At 37.4% G+C, this 21,129-nt stretch overlaps 1 protein-coding gene across 7 annotated transcripts in view; it reads left to right on the forward strand.

Annotated features, from left to right (window-relative positions):
- smtnb (smoothelin b) overlaps window positions 1-21,129 on the forward strand; it is a 100,523-nt gene that overhangs the window by 37,602 nt on the left and 41,792 nt on the right. For all 7 annotated transcript variants that reach the window (XM_079815451.1, XM_079815449.1, XM_079815450.1 and 4 more), the window contains 4 exons: window positions 3,216-3,285; window positions 10,986-11,419; window positions 14,202-14,256; window positions 15,924-16,421. In XM_079815451.1, coding sequence (XP_079671577.1) covers window positions 3,216-3,285; window positions 10,986-11,419; window positions 14,202-14,256; window positions 15,924-16,421 — 1,057 coding nt within the window. The remainder of the gene's footprint in view (window positions 1-3,215; window positions 3,286-10,985; window positions 11,420-14,201; window positions 14,257-15,923; window positions 16,422-21,129) is intronic.

A 21,129-nucleotide genomic window follows, 5' to 3' on the forward strand; every position in this document is an offset into this window, starting at 1 on the left:
AAGGTGAAGCAGAGCTAGTTGATAGATTAAACTTTCGCCGTATCCGGTCAGTAAAACTCAGAACACATCTTCCTTTCTTAAGAATGACTTCAGTGCCGTTCTTTATTCTTCTCTCAAAGAAAAGCTTAACTCCAAGAGTTGCGACCAAAGCCGATTCGAAAGACACTGTTCGCCAGCTTCTTTGTTTACAAGTAGCACGTGAAACTGTGTCAACTCTGCCGTCATTATGTTAAGCCCGCCCACTGACTCTATACACGACGTGATTGGTCTGACCAGAGTTTGGTTTTTCCAGCTCGCAAGCCAACGGAGAATTGCTAGACGACCCTCGCTGCAAATTAGATTTGCTGTCGCTAGGTTGCGTCTAGATTTCTAGGCTATGCATAGATTGGATTTTAGATTGAATTCTAAACTTGTTTTTGAATTTTATTTAATTTATTGTCCTTGAAGCCTCCCGTCCTTATATATAAGAAAAACTTGTGCCCTCTATTGATTGATATTTAATACAACTCATAGGTGTATTAAACTCTGAATGAAGTTGATTTAAGTAAGGAATAATTGACGACGGGCCGTTGAAATATTCTAAAAATAATGCACACGCGAGGTAGTAGTGCGGTCATGACGCGACGCGGAGTGAGAAATGTCATGTAGCTTTTAAGTCGCTAAACTATTTTACTAATAAAACCGTGGGAGCAGCGCTGGCAACACGTTTCTGCACTAGTGTGTGTGTGTGTGTGTGTGGGAGAGCAGAGAGAGCGGGAGAAAGAGTTTGCTTTCCGTACATAATAAAACGTAATTTTGTGGCAAAAATGGAAATTAGTCGTTTTTATCCTATTGTTTACTATATTTATTTGCTTGGTCCGTGTGATTGTGGGTTTTGGTTCTTTTGCTCTTGTCGGCTGTAAGGACCTTTTGAAATAACTGAAATTATTTGGCAGAGTGATATGGAGCTGTAATGCGGGAACTACTTCAGCTGTGCGTTTCCCTGTTAGATAATGAAGATAATTGACCGTTCGCAAAGACCCGCCCCCTTTAGTTATTGTTGCTATGTCCGACAAGCTGCGCTCTCACACCACACACACACACACGTTCTCACGCAGTGAAAAACACATCGCAGAGCAAAGAGGATACTGACAACGCACTGACTTTTAGTATGAAACAAAGACTCAACTCTAAAATATTGTCATTTTTAAATAAATGTAAACAATAAATACCGTTTTGTGTCTCTTTAATGTGTGGTGACAGGTCGCTGTAGCGCCTCAGTTAAAGCTGCTCGTGAACTGATCTTTTCCGTCTAGTTAATTTATAGTATCAAATAGACATGAATGAACTTCAGAAGGAATGTTGTTTCAACTGCGGAAAGACGTCAGTACACACCGTTTTTCAAGTTCAAGTCCACCAACCTTAATCTACAAATTCTCTTGACTGCTTTGTCGGACAAAAATGGCGGATTTGGCGAATGGCAGATTATGATTGGTCAGATCACCTGTCAATAAAACTCCCGGCGAAGGGTGCATTGCACACCTTAGAACATTCATCAACCAATCAGATTCAAGCATTCAACAGCCCCCATACTATAGTATTTTTTACTCTCATGTTATTGTTTTATTTCATCAATCAATTTATAATAGGCTATCGAAATATATTATATTGAACTATTTTAATAACCTTTTACTTTTTTAGGATATTGCCAATAGTAGTTTTATTGTTTATATTTGTTCCCCGGTACAGTTTTGCCAAGTATTTGTATTTATATAGAGTTTTTAATGGGCTTTTTTTGTGACATCTGGCAACACTTACTTGAGCTTTAAACGGATCATTCACCCAAAAATGACAATTGTCATCACTTGCTCAACCTCAAGTTGTTCCAAACCTGTATGAGTTTCTTTCATCTGTTAAACATAAAAGAAGATATTTTAAATTATGTTGGTAACCAGACAAGTGACGGCACCCATTGACTTCCATAGTATTTCCCCCCCTACTTAGAGTAGAAGGAGAGGAGCAATATGAGTACTGTACAGCAGCTACTCTTAGTAGGGTTATTTAATAAGGTTGTAACTACATTATCATTTTAGTCAAGCCCAGTGGAGACTGAGACGCCTGAGAGCAAGTCATTGATTCAAGAGATTCGTTCAAAAACGCTGAGTCATTGAACATTCTCAGAAAAAAGGTACAAAAGCTGTCACTGGGGCGGTAGCCTTTCAAAAGGTATACCTTTGTACCTAAAGAGTGCATATTAGTACCTTAGGGTGTGTTCACACGTGTCTTGTTTGGTTTAATTGAAACGAACCCTGGTGCGATTGCTCTGTTAGTGCGGTTCATCTGAACCCTGGTGCGGACAGAGACACTGAAAAGATGGGTCTTGGTCCGCTTCCAAACGAACTCTTGTGTGGTTCGACTGAAATATGAACGCAACACGGACCAAAGACGTGCAAACGAACCAAATATGGGACACATTGTCACAAGATGCGACCCTATACAGTTCAGTACAGCCGTCAGAACCGCGTCTCCTCGCAGCAGATCTTGGTTTGTGTGTGTGACGGAGGGATTCCTGCCACTGTTTTGACTCCTTGACACATTTTATAAGCTCTTCACGAGTTCTCAGCTGGTCAAAATAGGATACGCACAAACAACGAGCGCATTTAGCCCAGAGCACAGCATTGTTTTGGATGTTCAGTCGCAAAATATACGTAATAAAACCTGACCAATCATACATATGCCTTTATGTTCGGTGTTAATGCCAATGTGAACACTAAACGGACCAGGGCCAAACGGTTTGTGTGAACACACCCTTAAAGATACATACTTATGGTACCAAAAGTGTACATATTAATATCTAAATGGTAAATATTAGAACTTTTTTAAAGGGTATACCATCCCGGTGACATATTTCGTACCTTTTTTTCTGAGAGTGAATTTTTAGCGAACTGAATTGCATATATTTTTGTAATATACTGTTTTGCTTAGTTGTATATTCAGAATCGTGATCTCTATTTTAAACAAAAAAAATGTGATTCTCAATTTATCCAGAATTGTGCAGCTCTGTTTACTTTGTTCTGTCCCAAATCAATGCGGTTCTGATGGTTGAATTGCTATTGAAATGGAATTTTGTGTTTTGGCCACATTTATCTTGGTCTCCTATTCAGTATGATTTTATCATTTGAATATGACTTCAGATGCAATGTATTTAAGTTTATGTATTTGTTTATTTTTTGCAGAGCGTGCAGGATAACATCAAGGCAGAAGCGCTCATCAGCCAATCTGAGAGAATTGAGAACCACAGAGAAGGCAAGTTAACTCACACAAAACAATCACTTACTCATCTGAGAAAAGAGTTTAATCTTGCCAAAAAGTATAGAATGTTCTTCCACACCAAAGTAGACTATGGCGAGGGGGGTGTAAAGCTCATTTATGTCTACCAAACAGACTTTCATCCCCCCTTCCAGGTCAACCCCTATATTTAGACACTCAGTCTGTTGAAGTTAAACTCCTTTCCTGTGACCCTGACATTTGTGATGTTAGTGGTCCTTACTCAGCTGCTCAACCCAGTAATTTTGGCCAGGGGGAGAGCAGCGCCAAGCAAAGACGGCCTTAATGAGTGCAGAAATTAGACATTTTGGGAAGCCACTGTTTGTTGTTCAGATGGAGACAAAGGAAGTTTGGGGTTGGGACAGGACAGGGAAGAGCATTGTGGCGAATTAGGGAGGGGACATGCTTTTGTCTCGCAAGTATTTTGAAGTTTGGGGTCAGAGACTTAAGCACATTTTGAGTTGAAGACGTTTATAAATTGGATAAAGGGAGACTGTCTTGCTGCTTTTTCATTTCACATAGAAATAGTGCTGTGGTGGTACAGTGATCGTGTCAGGTGGTAATACCATGGGACGTCAGGCTTTTAACTAAAAGTATGTTAGTATTTTTTAGTAAGTATTGGGATAATCTGAAAATAAAACATATATAAAAATGTTAAAGGAATAAGTCACACGTATTATTTCTTTCTGGCAATTATTTATTCCTATTCAAAAGTCGAAATTGAGAAAGTCATAATCATGACAAATTCAGGCTTTTGACACTCATAATTATAACGCAAGTCGAAATTATGAAGTACTGCGTTATGAGAGAGTCATAATTATGAGAAGTTGAAAATGAGAAAAGACTGACTGTCATAATTATGACTTTTTATGACAATCATAATTATGAGAGTCAAAATAAGTAAAAAAAATTGATAAAATGTCAATGACAAAAAAAATAACGAAGTTATAATTATGAGAAAAGTCATAATTGAGAAGTTGAGTCATAATTGACCGTTCCGCCCCCTTTAGTTACCGTTGCTATGTCCGACAAGCCGCGCTCTCTCACACACACACACACACACACACACACACACACACACACACACACACACACACACACACACACACACACACACACACACACACACACACACACACACACACACACACACACTTTCTCACGTAGTGAAAAACACATCGCAGAGCAAAGAGGACACTGACAACGCACTGACAGACAGGACAGAGCAGGTGACTTTTAATATCAAACAAAGTCTCAACTCTAAAATGTTGTCTTTTTTTAAAATAAATGTAAACAATAAATACCGTTTTGTGTCTCTTTAATGTGTGGTGACAGGTCGCTGTAGCGCCTCAGTTAAAGCTGCTCGAGATGTGAACGATCATCTCTTCCTTCTAGTTAATTTATAGTATCAAATAAACATGAATGAACTTCAGAAGGAATGTTGTTTCAACCGCGGAAAGACGTCAGTACACACCGTTTTTCAAGTTCAAGTCCACCAACGTTAATCTACGAACTCTCTTGACTGCTTTGTCGGACAAAAATGGCGGATTATGATTGGTCAGATCACCTGTCAATCAAACTCCTGGCGAAGGGTGCATTATGACTGTGGAAATGAGATACTAAGTCATTATGAGAGAGTTAAAATTGTGACATATTTAGGCATAATTGTATAAAGTCTGTAGTCGAAATTGTCAACCATGATTGATACTAGATACTACTGTGTCATAAATTATGAGATAAAAAAAGTTGACCTAATATTTGATCATTTTGACCTTTTCTGTCATAATTGATTTACCAAAATAAGTTTTTTTCCTTATGTGGCTGAAATGGGCTTCCATACAAATCCCAATTATATACAATTTACATGAAAAACGTGAATGAACGACTTAATATATAGTTAATCTAATACTTACACAAATAAAGAGTCGTATGAACCAGTGCTTTTGTGTCATTTTTGGAGTTAATTACCATTTTAGGTGAATTATTCTTTCAATAAAAGACGCAGTGCATCTATAATACCTGTTTTCCATACCAGCTGAAACCAATCTGTTTATCCAAAGAGATGATTGAGGGACTTTGTTGGCTTTGCCATGCACTATTTTATAGCCTAGCATTTGTCTGAGAGTGTGGAGAGCCGCTCTTTGTGCTGAAGAATGCGTCTGGGGTTTGGATCTCTGAACTTCACTGCCTGCCACATCACTTGTGGTAAACAAAGCAGACAAGATGGTAATCAAATTAAGCACTTGAGCCTCAACACAGTTACACGTCTAAGACGTGTCATTTATATTCACTTACTCTTAATTTAGCCAGGGGCTTTCTGATCGCCATTAACGTTTTTTTTACGCTATATATAGTTGAAGTTGCAAGCTATCACACTTGCACTTCGTATTTCAAATATTTGAATAGTAAATGTTTGACATTCATGATAATCATAAATCTTCAATATAAGACAACCTTCTTTTGAAAAGACCTTTTAAGGAGTATATCCTGACTCTGTAAGCAGTGAAAATAACACAAGACGTAGACTAAGCAGCCCAAAAGCACAGACTTTGCTCTGAGATCTGAGAATGGTGGAAACACAACGATACTTCCTGACCAGATGTGAAAAGTATCAGGATGTCGGCACGACTGCTTTCCTACAAATTACAGGGATCTGCTCAGAAACACTGTTACCTTAAAAGAGCATTAGCTCTCTCTCATTACAGATAGAGCGTGTGACCGACGCGTCACACTCGTATTATCAGTCAGATGAGCATTTTGACATGTCGCAGTCTTTGCTTTTGCTACTATAAAAATGTCTCATGTCTCTGGTTTTTAAATTTGGAAGCTTTCAATAACAGCCACATATAATAAAGTAGCCAATTTGAGTTTATATCTGCATATTTGAGCTGGTACACATGCCAAGTTGTCAAATATTTAGCTGAAGGTTTGACACCAATGTCACTTCCTGTGCTCACCATGGATTCTCTGTCTGGGTATCTCTGTCCTTGTTCGCCCTGAGTGTGCATATACTCAGGAAATGTGAAAGGAAATGTCCTATCTCCACCCAGCATGCACAGCTCATTACAATAACCATCTGACATTCCTTTGGCTTGGTTCTGTTCGTTTTGTCTGTGCCTGGCTGCATATATTTGCTTTTATATGTGGAAAAGGAACTAGTATTTCACCATACATGCTAATGAAAGTCTTGCAAGTCTCCTGAAAGAAATTCAGTATGCAGTATTCATACATTCAATTAACAAATTCAGTTTTTTTATTAATATAAGCATTTAGAAACACAATTTATGAAACGTTGTTGTCAGATTTCATTGGTGATTTCAAATCTGAAATTGAATTGTACGATTGGCGAACAGTTTTTGGAAAGTTTGATGTTTCCCCATTCAAAGAGATAGGAGCTCCACTTGTATGGCTGAGAGGCGTTTCAAAGATGGCCGCCGAGTGAAGGGACTTTGCTACAATGCAATCTAATTGTTGTGTTCCTGTATTTAAAAAAGATGCGTTTAATGCATTTGAGATGCGTTTTCCTCAGTGCATAGCTTGCATCTTACGGCTAGCGAATCTATGTTTAACTTCACAGACTTCAATGAATGAGTGACGTCGTGTGCATTCGCTTTAAATTGGGATTTGAATGGTAGTGCAATAATACTAAACTTAGTCTAAAAAGTGTAAGTCCAAAAGTTGTAAGCACTTCCAATCTTTTCCCCCAATTACAACAGCACCATAAACTGCGTATGATGCTTCCAGTTGCAGCAATATTGACAGACTTTTAAATTTAAGGTCAGACATAGTTTGTTCACTGTTTATATATATATATATAAAAAAAAAAATTTCCTCTGTTGTACTTAAAACGTACAGAATGGAGATTTTAAAACCGAGCTGTAATGTTTGTGAACTGATACACCCCTAATAAATACTGGAAAAGGTAAGAGTAAAATTAGAGTCTATAATATTCAGAAACTGATATGATGCCCCCCCCCCCCCCCCCCCCCCCCCAACAACACTAGGCTATTGTAGCTTAACATAATTTTAGAGGAAGAAATGTGACTTACAACCTTTATTTAGCAGTGGGAAATGATTTGTTTTAAGTCTGTGGCACGGTTTATATAAAACCTACTCTACCGTTCAAATGTTGGGGTCGGTATGATTTTTATTTTTATGGTGTTATGCTCACCAAGGCTGCATTTATTCAAAAACATAATAAGACTAATATTTTGAAATATTCTGGCCAGGGCTGTCCTTGACTGAAGATTTTTCATGAATAAGCCATAAATCATAATAATAGCCTTTAATAGCCTATATATAACACATAGCCTAATCAGTGCTCAAACACACACAGCACACCGGCAAACGTTATGATTATGACTGTATCGTAAAAAAACCAGAAGGAGTCTAAACATTATTATAATCTCTTCATCAGAAAAAACTTTATCAATAAATTAAGTCGACGATGCGGACTCGTCATCTCAGCAGTGGACACGCTTATATGCACGTTTCATACAGAATACATAATCTGAGAATATTTGTTTTCCACCTGAATTGGTTGACAATCGCTTGACATTCCAAGCTTCCTATAGATATATTTCTCATGTCTGTGAGGCAACTATACTCGGAGTCAGGGCTTAAAAACGGAAAAAAAAATCAATCGGTTCACTCCGAGCAGAATCGATATTTTAACGTTTCCGTTTTTGCGTTCCTCAATAAACTGTTCCGAAAACGGTTTGATTTGAAAATATAACGGTTAATAACGTTATTTTAATTTAATTTAGCCAAACAAACAAACATGTATTAATAAAGACTTATTTTCACTCAATAATAATATAACGCATGATAATTCAACTTGAATATTTATTTAATAAAATTTTTAAAACCACAACAGAAATACATGCATTTAATTACAAAGCATAAACAGCGGGACAAATATTGACCTGTTTTAATGGAGCGGAAAGTGGCCCTCTATATGCCTATTCTTTTCAGAAGAGTGATAACATTCTTTGTACATCACTTTTTCTTTTCAACACGACTTGTTTTAAAAATTGCATGAATAAAGAATAAATAAACTGGATAACCATTGCTCTTTTAATGCACTGTCAACTGGTAATTTCAAAGCAAACACTGCGCAACACGTCTGCATCCCATAATCAAATTCAGTCAGCTAATAAAGCTTGATCATTTAATGCAATAGAACATACCATTTCATACGAAGCATCAACCTTCTATATAAAAAACATTGTCCTGTATTGGCAATCTGAAAGATTATAGGAAAAATGTTTGATAGATGCTATACTTGGATAGGCTTAAACGGAATCCACAAACTAGCCTAAATCAGTCTATTTGAGCTTAAAGTCCGTACTGCTTATTTAAACGTATGAAAAGAATGTCCTCCAATACCTGCGCTTTCATTGAAGACCTCAGTGGGGAAAGAAATGTACTTGAGGCATGAAAATGCGCGCTCATACTGACTTGCGTTACCGGTAGATTTACAGATGACATTTCACTCACGCTTGACCCGTCAACGTCACATGCTGGACTACTCTATTCATGATTGGTCATTGCCAGATTAAAATATTAAACAGAACGATAAAATAAAGTTATTAACCGGTTAATGGTCATTTCAAATTAACGTTTCTGTTCAGAACGATTCAAATTGATTTTGATTTCGTTTTTGTTCCTCTTAAAATTTCGTTCGTTTCCGGTTTTCGTTCCTTGAACTGGTTCAGAGCCCTGCTCTGAGTTTCGGTTAATTTTTGTTTTACATGCCGATACAGAGTTATGTGTACGAGACGGCAGAAAGCGCATCCTGTTTGTTTTCTTTATTTTGCAAAAGTACAACGTTTTGTTGTTATTGTGAGTTTACAGAAATGAAGGTAGACCCTTTTCAGTTTGCATTACTCCTATCAGTACGACCAAAAATGACAAGTGATCGGATAAATACTTGGCCCTCACTCCCGGATAACAGAAAATGGGCAAAGAGGCGGGACGTGGCTGGAGCTGAGGTGACGCGATGACTAACAGACAGCAGACAAACGGCAATCCACCTGTCACTCAGTGACCACACCCTTAATTATCAGAACTTTAAGGCTTTATATAATATAAACGAATGAGTAATAAAAACATTCACCCCCCTCACAGTCGTCATGAAGGGCAAAATTAGCCGTAGAGACCAAAACCACAGTTTGTAGCAGACTGTAAACATGTTTTCTTCTGCTGTAAAGTTGGGCATTTTAACATGAGCTCAATGAGATTCTGCTCCTTCTGGAGCCTGTCTCTAGTGGCCAGTCAATGAATTGCAGTTTAAGTCACTTCCGTATTGGCTTCAAGAGAAACTGAGGGAGGTTGCCGCTTGGTTTCAAGTGATGAGTTATATTTGAGGTTGATAAATGATGGGCGAATGTTTGGATTTCCTGCCGTTAACAATCTGTCCGTCACAGCTTGCTTGATTTTTGCCACTTCCTGTGGAGTTTTTTTTTCTGTGACAGAACGACTAACAACATTTCGACCAAGAATCTTCTAGTCGACTATTAGGGGGCAGCCCCAGTTATAACAATTTAAAACAACAGTTTTTATATTGCAATTTAATCCTGTGATCAAAGCTGAATTTTCAGCATCATTACTCCAGTCATCAGTGTCACATGATCCTTCAGAAATCATTCTGATATGTGACCCTGGAGCACAAAACCAGTCGTGCGTCTCACGGGTATATTTGTGGCAATAGCCAACAATACATTGTATGGGTCAAAGTTATCGATTTTTCTTTTATGCCAAAAATCATTAGGATATTAAGATCATGTTCCATGAAGATATTTTGTAAATTTCCTACTGTTAATATATTATTAGTAGTAATATGCATTGCTAAGGACATTTGGACAATTTTAAAGGCGATTTTCTCAATATTTAGATTTTTTTGCACCCTCAGATTCCAGATTTTCAAATAGTTGTATCTCGGCCAAGTATTGTCCTATCCATACATCAATGGAAAGCTTTATTTATTCAGCTTTCAAATGATGTATAAATCTCAATTTTTAAAAAAGTAACATTTTAAATGCCTTTTATTACTGTTTTATATAATGCATGCTGAATAAAATATGAATTTCTTACAAACAAACTCTTACTGATCCCATAATTTTGAACGGTAGTCAAAAGGTTTACTTCACCAATTCACTTTAATAAATCAATATCATATTTGCTATAACTTTGTAGTGGTCCAAGTTATAAAATCAATGTTATGAGTGGAAAGCGAGCTGAGACTGAGACCTAAGCTGTGTCCCAATTCAGAGGGTGCATCCTTCGAAGTCGGACCGAGCGTTGTTAAATGGGACGGTCTAGCCTATGAATGTTTTTGTCGCTTGAATTCTGGATTAGGCTAGGGCCTCAAAGGATCCATCCGTTGTATCCTTCATTGCCCGAGAAATGGACGCATTTGAAGTAGCCTTTGAAATTGGGATAGCCTTCGGTCTTTGAATTGGGACTTAGCTCTAGTCACAGCTGAAGTGGACTTCAATGAGGTTGAGTCCACTTTGAAGGTCAGGAATGGTGTGGGATACTTTTTCTTTTTAGTACACTTAAACTACTCTGAGGTTGGTATTTTTAAAGAAGACTCAATTGTGAAATCACCCTTATTCTAACCTCAAATATTCTGTAATAGTGCACTTACAGTTATGCCTCTGTCTCTTTTTCTGTAGGTGCGAACCCTGACATGGTTTTAGTACTAGATCCTTTGGTCAGAGAGAAAGTCTCTTGCCCTCTGACCCAAAGGATCCATGGCTCGCCCTCATCAGAGGTCATTCCTTCGTACCGGGAGCGTTCAGACTCCGGCGAGTCGAGTGACAGCCACAGCTCCCATCAGAGAACGAGGCTGAACTCCAGCGCTTCGGACCGCAGTCATGAATCCCTGTCTACTGCCGAAGATCCTCTGAGGGACCAAAGATCGCGGTCAGGCCCAGCCGGGGAGGACGTGAGAGCGGCTGCATCTTTGTCTGGCGTGAATTCAGAGGATCGAGAGCTCAAGAAACTTGACAATGGCGTGAAGACGACTCCCTTTAGGAGCGCAACAAGTTCACAAGAATTCTCACTGAATATGAGCAGTAAAAGACCTGAAGACATCGCCGGACAGAAGGTAAGCGGAAATGAAAGGAACTCTTGCTCTGATTGGTCCACCAGGAGGTACTATTTGTCTCTGTTTGAGATTGTCCTGTTTTATCTTCTCTCCTCCTGTACATTGAAAACAATTGGGTAACACTTTATTTTACAGTGTCCTGGTTACAATAGTAATAACTATAAATGATGCATAATTACATGCAACCAAACCCTAATCCTAACCCACCTATAGTAAGTACATGTAGTCAATTACTCAGTCCTCAAATGTATAATTACCCTGTAACACCGACACCTTTAAATAAAGGGGGTAACACTTAATTATACAATGACAGGGTTACATGTAGTTATTATAGTAATAACTATAAATTATGCATAATTGCATGCAATTAACCCTAAACCTATTCCTATAATAAGTACACGTAGTAACTTAATATTACTCAGTACTTAAGTGTATAATTACAGTGTAACAAAGTGAAAAATTGTTTCTACACCAATCTTCGGTTACATTTTATCTGGTTACACTTTATCTGGTTACACTTTATTTTAGTGTCTTTGTTACATATTGTCACCTTCCTAAAACAAATACCAAAGTAATTTTTTTTGCAAAAGTAATCTCCTCATGATGCTGGCCACCTCTGGTAAAATCACCCACATCCTCAGTTGAACAGGTCATGGAATTCTACCCCGGTAGAATATAATGGCCTATGTCAAGAGTGTGACTTAGCCGTTTTATTTTGCCTAAGTCTAAAGACAATGAGACTTAGGCAATTTTACAAGCTTTTCAAGATGACAGCTGCATCAAGAAGAATGACAATCTATTCTCAACCTCTGAAGTTATTGGTTCAGTTTTTTGTGTTTTCTGAGAAACCTGAAAAAATTACTTGGGCAATTATTTTAGGAAGGTGACGTTATGTGATTACTATAGTAATTATTGTGCATAATTACATTCAACTAACCTAAAACACCCCAATCCTAACCATAACCCTATAATAAGTTCATGTAGTTCATTATTATTAATCTGTACTTAAATGTAGAATTACACTGTAACAATGACACCTTAAAATAAAAGAGTAACCGAAATTGCTAGTAAAATTCATAAAAAATACAAATAAAAAGAAACCCATTGAAATAAACTTGAAGTTTCAAAGTAAAAAAAAATGAAATAGTGTTTTCCTATAAAACACACTCCAGTAATCTATTTAAATTTTAATTTAAGTTTCAAGAACAATTTTCTGGTGATATAGACTAGTGTCTGTGAATATTAAACCGCAAAAAGACTATTTAATCACGAATCCTGCGTGTGTCTGTGCGAATGAATGGAGCAGAGGCACGGTTTAATTTACCTCTCTCACACACACACACTCAGAATTGCGCATTACGGTCGCATGTTTCCATCTCTGCCGTCTCATATGAAGACATGAACGCACAAACGTCATCTCCAGACCCACGAGAGTCACTTTATGAGCATTTTACCGTGTCTCTTGAGAGAAACTACCGTCATATCATAAACACACAGAAACTCAAAAGCTCTTCACGGCAACCCGTCAAAATAAAAGTTCGGTTTAACTCGACAAATACATTACTGTTGTACTGTAGAATTTAAAACCATTTTATAATAATACTAATATAATAATAATAATAATTTATTAAAAGTTTATCTTTTAAGTAATAAATAAAAAATGTTGTTCATGTTTTAATTTGAACCGTATAAAGCTCAGTTGTGCAGCACTTTGTTTGATAGATTAATTAAATGTCTTGTGTATTTTCTGGTAATCAAATGAAGACATAACACATCATTTGTGGGAAATCTTTTCATAGAAATGAAAAATAAATAAATAATAATAATATGGTGGTTTTTATTAATTAAATTTAAGTAGCTAGTAGCCTACTATTTACTAGTAAATATTACAGTATACAAACATCACAGACAATGGCAGACAGAGACCAGGGCAGCTCTGGCAAAATGTCAGTAACACTTCTATGAATGACTTACAGGTTATTGATGTAAACGTCCCTAAAGTATCAAAAAAAGGTACCGTTGGGTACCGGTATCGAATTTCAGGTACCGGTTAAAATGTGAACGGTATCCAACCCTAATAGTCCAGTTGTAATCCATCCAGACCTTCCTCATAACAGTGTCATCACATTCAGATGTGACAGAGAGAATCATCACAATTACTATTGCTCATATTTAGGGTTACTGGATTTTTAAGATTCACTTGCAACAGACACAATGCCTCAAATTCTGTTGCTTTTTGAAGAGTGTGTGCTATTACAGTTCTGACCTGTCTGATAATAAAACAATCCAAAATAATCTCTCATTCTTGCATTGATATGAGCCATATGTAGAGCCAAGAATATCAATTGGAGTTATATGCTTATTACAACTTATTATGCTTATAACATACTGTTACAAATCTTATAATGTAGTGTAAATACACTACTGTTCAAAAGTTTGGGGTTGGTAAAATATTGTATTACAGTTTTTGAAAGAAGTCTCTCTCAAGGCTGCATTTATTTGATTAAAAAATACAGTAAAAACTGTGATACAAATTATTACAATTTTAAATAATTGCTTTCTATGTGAATATATTATGAAATGTCATTTATTCTTGTGACGCAAAGCTGAATTTTCTTCAGTGTCACATGATCCTTCAGAAATCATTCTAATATGATGATTCTCGGCTCAAGAAACATTTCTGATTATTAATCAATGTTGAATTTTTTTTTTGCTGCTAAATTTTTTGGGGGGAAGTATACGTCATGCGATGAGAAAGTGATTTTGAATAATTTTTCTTCAGGTTGCATCAGGTGGAGACGCTCCTTTGACTTCTCTTTCTAACGGCAAGGATACCGGTGAGCAGTTCTGCATGCCCACATATACATACACTACAGCTAAAGGTTATCTAATTATAGATTTAGCCTGTGTCCTATAGATTTAGATTACTTATCTTTCTCTTTTCAAATCCAGCTTGCATATATTGCATACCTGGCAGTATAGTTGCCCAGCAGCACATATGGCCAAGTTGATGTCCTTCTGCTTTTGCTTAAAGTATCGAGATGTCATCCTCTCACAGTCAGTGGGCCGTATCCCAAGATCTTTACTCTTCCTTATGACCTAATAGGGCCATTACCACATTCACAGTCTTAGGGGCCAGTCCGCCCGGTGTAAAGCTTTAATCAGTCTTTCCTGTCTCCTCCCCCCTCTGAAGAAACCAAAACATCCTGCATGACCCGTAGGGATGAAAAATCCCAAAAGAGATGGAATTAATATCCTTAGAATCACAATTGTTTATTCTTGGCACAATTAAATTAAATGGATGGCAAGTGAAGACTTATGTTTAAAGGGATAGTTAACCTAAAATTAAACTTCTGAGTGCTATTTGAGTGCGTTGATCAGTGTTTATATGACATAAAGCCTAAATTAAATCTGTTCATCATATTAAGTGATCATGTGTCTTCTGAAGACTTGAATTAAACTGCTCTAAACTGTTAAACTGCAAATTTGTGTTTCAAAGAAAACGAAAGGCTTATGGTTTGATGTAATTCATGACAGAATTTTCATTTTTGTGTCATTTTCACAAAAATGTTATGGCCCGTAGAATATTTTCTTGTATGAATATCTGAGCATGCAATATTAACAATATATTAAACAAAAAAATATAAAAACAAAAATCTGAGAAAATCACGTTTTTCTCAAAGACTACATCCAGATCAGATTCAGAGCGATGATCAAACACAGGTGGAGTAGATGGAGTCCCATCAACACCCCAAAGCTTCACAGTCCTAGAGCTCGTCCTGGGTCGACATTTCATCCAGTAACATTAGGCCGTTTTGATTTATATGATGTTTAATGTTGATAATCGCGTTATTTTACATATGCATCTGCTTACATACGATCACTTGGGGTTTTTTTTGCGTCTTCTTCGCATGTGTTTTGATCAGGAGATTCTGTACTCATTCAGAAGATGCGTAACTCTGAATGAGTACAGAACCAGCGTATAACAATGAAAACACAGAAACCCGGAAAATTCTGTGTTTGGCGGGGAAAGAGTTAATTCTCTTACTTCCTTGCTTCTACCAGGGGAAAAAAACTGAATTGTCACGTGTGACCCCTCTAGAGTCTTGATCGGATTTGCCAAGATGCCAAAGTCTACAATCAAATGTCAGAGATTTAATAATTAACATTTCACATCAAATTCTTCCAAGACTAATATGATCTGAGCTCTGAGTTAATAGTGAGAATTGGACCCTAATCTAAAGTGTGACCAAACAATGATTCTTAGGTACAATGTACTTGTGTTGATGTATTGCAAAACACTTGTGCTGCTTTTGAGGTGGATATGGGTACAGTTAGGAACAGGTTTGGTGGTTCAGAGGTAAGGGAACAGTCAACAGAAATAAATTACATGCAGGTATTTTTAAATACAGAATTGCAATGTAAAAACATGTACATGGTGCATTGTATCAAATGATTAATTGTTAGTACATAGACATTTAATACTATTTTTTTTTCTTTCCAGATTTTAAAAACAAAGCCTCATACTCTGGGCCCTTCGTTCGTGCAAACTCTGTTCGTGACAGGATGCGCAAGTTTGCAGAACCTGTTACGAATGTACCTAGAAGCGGCCACAGTTCTTCTCATTATACAAACACAGTGTCTGCAGAGAGGTCTCAGGACACCCTGTCCTGCTCTTCCTCCATCCCAGAGAAAGAGAGGAATGCCACTGAGAACATGCTAGCCCAGCCCAAGCTTTTCTCCAACCAATCACACGCCGCAGTGGGCGGCTCACACGGTGGCTCTGAAAATGTCAGGCGTGCGTGTAGCAGATCAGAAGAAGTGCAGACTCCTGAGGGAGAAGCGTCTACCTGGGGTGAACCCGAGTCCAACATGAAGACCTTCCTTAGCATTGAGATCAGAGAGGGACGAAACCCAACTTCACATTCCTCATTGTCATCGTCCTCTACGGCTGCAAACATGACCCCTCGACTCATCACATCCGCTGCTCCAAAGAGAACAGGTAAGCAAAGGATGATACTCTGATCGAATGCTATTCGTAAAACAAACACGAATGTACACAATCATGAGTATTGGGTCCAAAACAATTATTGGGTTAATTGACGGGTTTGGATCGGCTTGTAAAAATGTATACATTGTGATGTGTCACTTTGGTTAAAAAAACAAAAACAAAAACAAAATTTAGCGTTTGCAATTCTGCATGTCAAACATTTAGATTTCAAATTTGTTTATTCTGTGTCTTTCAAACATTATTAAAGACAAGTCAGTAATACAATAAGAACAAATAAGCAAATTAGCACTGAATAAAGTTCAGAAATTGAAATCAAATGTAAAATAACACTGCATAGTTTTCTTTTTACACATTAAGGGTGTGAACTTACACTGGTCTCATGGTTTGATTACGATTATCATGCCATCGATTCGGTTCAATTCGATATCACGATGCACTGCATCCTCATGTATACAATTTTGTCAGTCAGTTATATGAACTGAACCGTTAATTTGACCTGCTCAAAGAAAACCCGCTTCTTGAATGTATCGAACAAAACTCAAGTCTCGGCACAGAGGACAACAGGAGCGTTTAGAACAAATACACAAAATACTAAAAGTCACTTCAGGAGGTGGTCTTGGCCGCATTACAGTCAAAACTAAAGACTAAATGCATCTGGTTGTTGAAACTAAATATGTAAATTTGCAACAATGCTAAAAATGAACGTGTGAGAGAGTTTTTTTGATTGTGAAATGAGCTGATGATCAATAAAATGCTGCTCATATCTGTTGTTTTCAGTGACGTGAACTCCATTAAATCTGCATATAGTGCAGGAATTGAAGATCGGATTTATATCCATATACATTTATGTGCCCAAGTATAAATGAAATGGTTTTGATAAATCAGATAGTTTTGGTTTACACACAGCGCGTGTGTTCTCCAGGTCATGCTTACCAGGTTGTTCATAAAAGCCGAGATGTGCCCAGATGTCGACTTTAAAAGTAGTTTTTAAAAGAATTTTAATTACTCGCGTCTCGCCTCCCTCTGCCATTGTATGCTACCGCGACAAAGCGCGTACGCGACAAATGACATCTGAAAAGAATCAGTACATTAAAATCGGTTATGGTCTATTTCTGAACTGATACCGAATCGTCCTCGTCTGCATCGAAGAAACGATTAATTTCGACACCCCTACACATGCATTTTTTTTCTCAACTGTTCACGTTCACCTAAGACATTTAGACCCACCATGTTTTTTCTCCTCAAATTAATGTTTAGGGGGCTTAACACTAGGAAAGTGTTGCCAAGTACTAAACTTTCCTTTAGTAGTTATCTTTTAGAGCTGCAACTAACGATTCTTTTTTCTGTCGACTAATCTAACGATTATTTTTTCGATTAGTCGACTAATCTAACGATTATTTTCCCGGATTGATTTTATGATTCTTTTTTACTGATTATTGTATTTCAAAGAGGGTAGTGAATTTGTATATTATTTTAACATGAAATCAATGAATGATGACAATATTAATTGTATTTCAGGAAGGGTAGTGTACATAGTATGCCATTTTATAATGAAATATATGGACACAAGAAGCATTTTAAACATCATGTATAATGATACTATTCATCATAAAATGTATACAGAGTAGGCCTAATTAGGAAAAGTTGTTTACTATAGTAGTTGAGTATAATTTACTTATTGATTTGTGTCAATAGTAAACGAAAATGCACTTGTATTTATCTGCAAAAGGTTCACATACAGGAGCTTTCAGCATAGTTTTAATGTATAACTAGTCGTCTATTTTGAAGATATACATGTGCATAAACAACGACTAAAGCTGCCAGAAGTTTTTGCCCAAATTTCAAAGACATATTTAAATGATTAAAGCTAGAGGCATATCTTAACTTTAATGTTACTTTAATCATGTAAACTACCTATATACAGCATGTTATTATGCATATGTGTTTGGGACAGAGGGGAACCAGGTTGCATTAACAGGAGATATATGCAGCCCATAATAAATAAAGGCACGAGACGTACTGGGGTCGGAGAAGAACACCGGAAAATGTGACCGTCTGTTGCAATACACGCGCCACGGTTCAGCTGCGCGAGAGAACACTGGCAGCAGGGTTGCCAGGTTTTGACAACAAAACCCACCCATTCGTTACTCAAAACTAGCCCAAAACAAGCCCAATCGCGTTTCGGGGAGGTTCTCTGGTAAACATTGCGTTCGGGGGGTTAAATATGTGGGTTTTTTTTGCAGGGCTGCCTGCTAAAATTCTCATTCCCGGGGCTAAATATCACATAATTGGGATCGCTTCAACCCGCGGACATGAGACAACAGTGTAGCAACAGTGTAGAAGTAGCCCAATTCCGCGGAAAAAACGCGGTCTTGGCAACACTGACTGCAGTGTGAAAGCTCCCGCTCTCCACGCGCACAGCTTCTGCCACCACGCGCAGTGTGAAACCGGCGTTACAGAGCGAACAAAGCACAGTTTTACTCGGCTTCTGTTTAAAGTACTCCCACACTTTTGAATGTCGCGGTCTGGCTTTATATGATAAATGATCATTTTCACTATGCCCGGGAGCAGAAGCTGCCATTATTCTAGATCTTCTGTTCTATTCTAGAACGTAAATAATGTGCCGCCGACGCGTCGACGCATTTCACGCACGTCGACGTATTTTCGTAGTCGACGTCATCGATGACGCGTCGTTGCAGCCCTATTATCTTTTGATTTGAGTTGAGTGAGGTTCTGAAATAAGCAGTGCCAAATTTTGAAAAACACAATAGTGAAGTTTATGTCTCATAATCTCGGTAGCAAAATTTTAGTAGTCGGCACCAATACCATTACAGTAAAATTTTGCAGTTCTGAGTTCCAATTTTGGTACCAGAGCCGGTTAAGTACTTTTAAAGAATTTGTCGCATTTTGTCTCATCCATTGGTTATTACTGTAAATCGTTGCAGTTTCCATTTCAATGATCAATGATTTCAAAAATCGTTGTGCTTTGTTTTTTTTTGTTGTTTTTTTGCGTTTGCACCTCTGATTGGCAATTGTGCTCAACAGGTATGATTGTGATTGGCTACAATGCTTGTAAAAACTGGCTTTAAATAGAAACCTTTGACGCTCATAGAGTGCTCAAACACGAACAAGAGTGTTGAAAAGCAGCGCCTATAAGCCTGGTACCAATTTTTTTGTGTGTTTTTTTGTTGTTGTACCAACTGGTACTGGTTTGACAACCCTAGAATCTTATAAAAATGAAATGAAAATCTTCAGATCACTGTTTTCTAACAGCTGGGCCTACTAAAACAGATCGGTTGATCTCCTTAGTCAAGACATACAAAGGATGTGTAAAATATCCAGAACAGACCATTCTATTAGATTAATTTTAACCATACATTCAGTCTTAAAGGAACACGGCACTATTTTTGAAAATAGCCTCATTTTCCATCTCCATCAAAGTTACTTGATTATTACGCAGGAATGAGAGTATAGTTCCTAGCCATATTGGTCTAGAAAATAACTTTTTCATTTTCCGTCGGTCTTGGTACACGATGTAACTACAGAAGAGTCAAGTTTTAAATAGGAAAAATATCAAAACTCTCTGGTCATTTTTGAGTGAGATGCTAACGGTCTAATCAGATTCAATGATCTATGCTAAGCTATGCTAAAAGTGCTACTGCCAGACCCGGAGATCGGCTGAATGGATTCAAAAACGGTAAAACTCACCTGTTTAACTCTAGGGGAGACGGAAAATGAGCCTATTTTCAAAAATAGTGGCGTGTTCCTTTAAAGAATCCTAGTCCTAAGAAATTAAGGTCCTATTTCTTATATTCCTACAGGTGTTTTTGAATCCTATTTGTTAATGTGTAATCTCTTGTGTTGAATAGCCTATTGATAATGGAGAGTTAAAGGAAATACATTTTTGGTGCATTTTGTCTATTGCTCTGAAAGATCTCGATTTTTAGTTTTGTTTTGGAATTTTATTTTATGCTTCATTAGTTTTGGTTTTCAAATGATGATTCTAAAATAATTCTTTATGAATTCTGGATTTTTGCCCAGGGTGGTTGGATCACAGGCCTAGAAAGCTGGAAAATGGAAAGCTAGTAGCGATCCAGGTTATTTGGAAAGCACTATGCGTTTCACAGATGTTTTTATGAGGAATGGCGAGCGGGCTGATGGAACGAGCTGGAGTGCAAGCTGTGCATATTCTCAGTTTGGCAGCCATGTTGGAAATTTCACCCTAAAATGAAATAGTTTGACGCATTCCTTCTCCATGATTCAAGTAATGAATGAGTACGCCTATTTAGTGGCTTTGCATATAAACTTTAAAATATGGAAAATGTGGAAACTTAACTTTAAGTTGGAGTGGATTTCACCAATTTCACTTGGATATCATTTTAGTGTCCTAATGAGTGTAGTTAAAGGGATAGTTCGCCAAAAAAATTCAATTATCCCATGTACTGTATGCACCCTCATATCCTTTGAAACCCTTGCTTTTATTTTTCTGTGGAGCTTAACAATTGGATACACTGTATTGGTCCACTTTAGTCATTCTACTAACTATAAGTAAGTTTGCAACTACATGCCAACCAACTCTCGTGAGAGCATTAGTAGACCGTTAGGTTGGGGTTTGGGTTAGTCGAATAAGTTGACATGTACATGCAAATTTTCTTCTAGACAGTATAATGTCTGTTGGGGAGCATCACAATAAAGCATA

This window comes from Gobio gobio (genome assembly GCF_949357685.1).
Source record: "Gobio gobio genome assembly, chromosome: 4".
Classification (NCBI taxonomy): domain Eukaryota; kingdom Metazoa; phylum Chordata; class Actinopteri; order Cypriniformes; family Gobionidae; genus Gobio; species Gobio gobio.